At 45.3% G+C, this 2,500-nt stretch overlaps 1 protein-coding gene across 1 annotated transcript in view; it reads right to left on the bottom strand.

Moving 5' to 3' along the window:
- LOC306918843 (unconventional myosin-Va-like) overlaps positions 1-2,500 on the bottom strand; it is a 111,555-nt gene that overhangs the window by 78,422 nt on the left and 30,633 nt on the right. Inside the window, exon 4 of the mRNA XM_079531697.1 lies at positions 2,375-2,500. This exon is cut by the window's right edge and continues 19 nt beyond it. Within this exon, the coding sequence (XP_079387823.1) occupies positions 2,375-2,500 (126 nt within the window). The remainder of the gene's footprint in view (positions 1-2,374) is intronic.

Here is a 2,500-nt window from a genome sequence, read left to right as displayed (position 1 = left end):
CAAGAATGATGTTGTGTTTACTGACAGCCTGAACACGTTATGGGCGGTGATCGGCTACGTGAAACTGGAGAACAATACATAGGTATGGCCAATCGAAACAACTCTATGTAAATACGTGCAGGAATGTTCACACCCCCAAAATACGCAAATAATCTTTCATTAGAGACATTTTTGCAATGTAATTACAACGACTTAATGACACTAAAACAACTTTCTGATAGAATAAAAACATTCTTTAACATTCCAACTGTGTTAATGTGGCAAAAAACGAAAAAAAGAAAAAAAAAGCTATTTTGGTATATTGTGGAGTTTAATTAGAGCCGACTTGTGGTTGAAAATACTGGAAGGGGTCACATTATGATGATGTCATCTCGTCATATTATGATGATGTCATCTCGTCATATTATGATGATGTCATCTCGTCTACAACAAACATAGCAGATCTACAAGCTCACAACATGTCGTTTCCTGCCGCATTGTGGTCCATGATTGTAGTTTGAAGCAAACCACGCCCACTACATTTAAACCACGCCCACTACATTTAGGAGACCATTACCACGCCCACTACATTTAAACCACGCCCACTACATTTAGGAGACCATTACCACGCCCACTACATTTAGGAGACCATTACCACGCCTACTACATTAACCACGCCTACTACATTTAGGAGACCATTACCACGCCCACTACATTTAAACCACGCCTACTACATTTAGGAGACCATTACCACGCCTACTACATTTAGGAGACCATTACCACGCCCACTACATTTAGGAGACCATTACCACGCCCACTACATTTAGGAGACCATTACCACGCCCACTACATTTAGGAGACCATTACCACGCCTACTACATTTAGGAGGACCATTACCACGCCTACTACATTTAGGAGACCATTACCACGCCCACTACATTTAGGAGACCATTACCACGCCTACTACATTTAGGAGACCATTACCACGCCTACTACATTTAGGAGACCATTACCACGCCTACTACATTTAGGAGACCATTACCACGCCACTACATTAGGAGACCATTACCACGCCTACTACATTTAGGAGACCATTACCACGCTACTACATTTAGGAGACCATTACCACGCCTACTACATTTAGGAGACCATTACCACGCCCACTACATTTAGGAGACCATTACCACGCCCACTACATTTAAGAGACCATTACCACGCCCACTACATTTAGGAGACCATTACCACGCCCACTACATTTAGGAGACCATTACCACGCCCACTACATTTAGGAGACCATTACCACGCCCACTACATTTAGGAGACCATTACCATGCCCACTACATTTAGGAGACCATTACCACGCCTACTACATTTAGGAGACCATTACCACGCCCACTACATTTAGGAGACCATTACCACGTGGGCCTACTACATTTAGGAGACCATTACCACACCCACTACATTTAGGAGACCATTACCACGCCCACTACATTTAGGAGACCATTACCACGCCCACTACATTTAGGAGACCATTACCACGCCCACTACATTTAGGAGACCATTACCACGCCCACTACATTTAGGAGACCATTACCACGCCCACTACATTTAAGAGACCATTACCACGCCCACTACATTTAGGAGACCATTACCACGCCCACTACATTTAGGAGACCATTACCACGCCCATCTTCATAAATAGACCATCTTTGCATGCGGCGGTAAGCCTCCATGTTTGTAGTTCTATTACCTGGCCATGTGGCGGTAAGCCTCCATGTTTGTAGTTCTATTACCTGGTCATGTGGCGGTAAGCCTCCATGTTTGTAGTTATATTGCCTGACCATGCGTATATAAGCATCCATGTTTGTAGTTCTATTACCTGGTCATGCGGTGGTAAGCCTCCATGTTTGTAGTTCTATTACATGGCCATGTGGCGGTAAGCATCCATGTTTGTAGTTCTATTACCTGGCCATGCGGATGTAAGCCTCCATGTTTGTAGTTCTATTACATGGCCATGTGGCGGTAAGCATCCATGTTTGTAGTACTATTACATGGCCATGCGGCTGTAAGCCTCCATATTTGTAGTTATATTACCTGGCCATGTGGCGGTAAGCCTCCATATTTGTAGTTATATCACCTGGCCATGCGGCGGTAAGCCTCCGTGTTTGTAGTTCTATTACCTGGCCATGCGGCGGTAAGCCTCCATGTTTGTAGTTCTATTACCTGGCCATGTGGCGTTAAGCCTCCATGTTTGTAGCTCTATTACCTGGCCATGTTGCGGTAAGCCTCCATGTTTGTAGTTCCATTACCTGGCCATGCGGCGGTAAGCCTCCATGTCTGTAGTTCTATTACCTGGCCATGCGGCGGTAAGCCTCCATGTTTGTAGTTCTATTACCTGGCCATGCGGCGGTAAGCCTCCTCAGTCACAGCGAAGATGTGAGGGTCCATGTCACTCATGTTCTGCCCGCTGTACGCCGCGATCAGGTCAACGTCGTAGATCGGAAGACTCTCGTACGGATTG

This window comes from Electrona antarctica (genome assembly GCF_951216825.1).
Source record: "Electrona antarctica genome assembly, contig: scaffold_86, whole genome shotgun sequence".
Classification (NCBI taxonomy): domain Eukaryota; kingdom Metazoa; phylum Chordata; class Actinopteri; order Myctophiformes; family Myctophidae; genus Electrona; species Electrona antarctica.
Note: the sequence above shows the minus strand (reverse complement) of the source record. Positions and strands in the feature narration are given on the sequence as shown.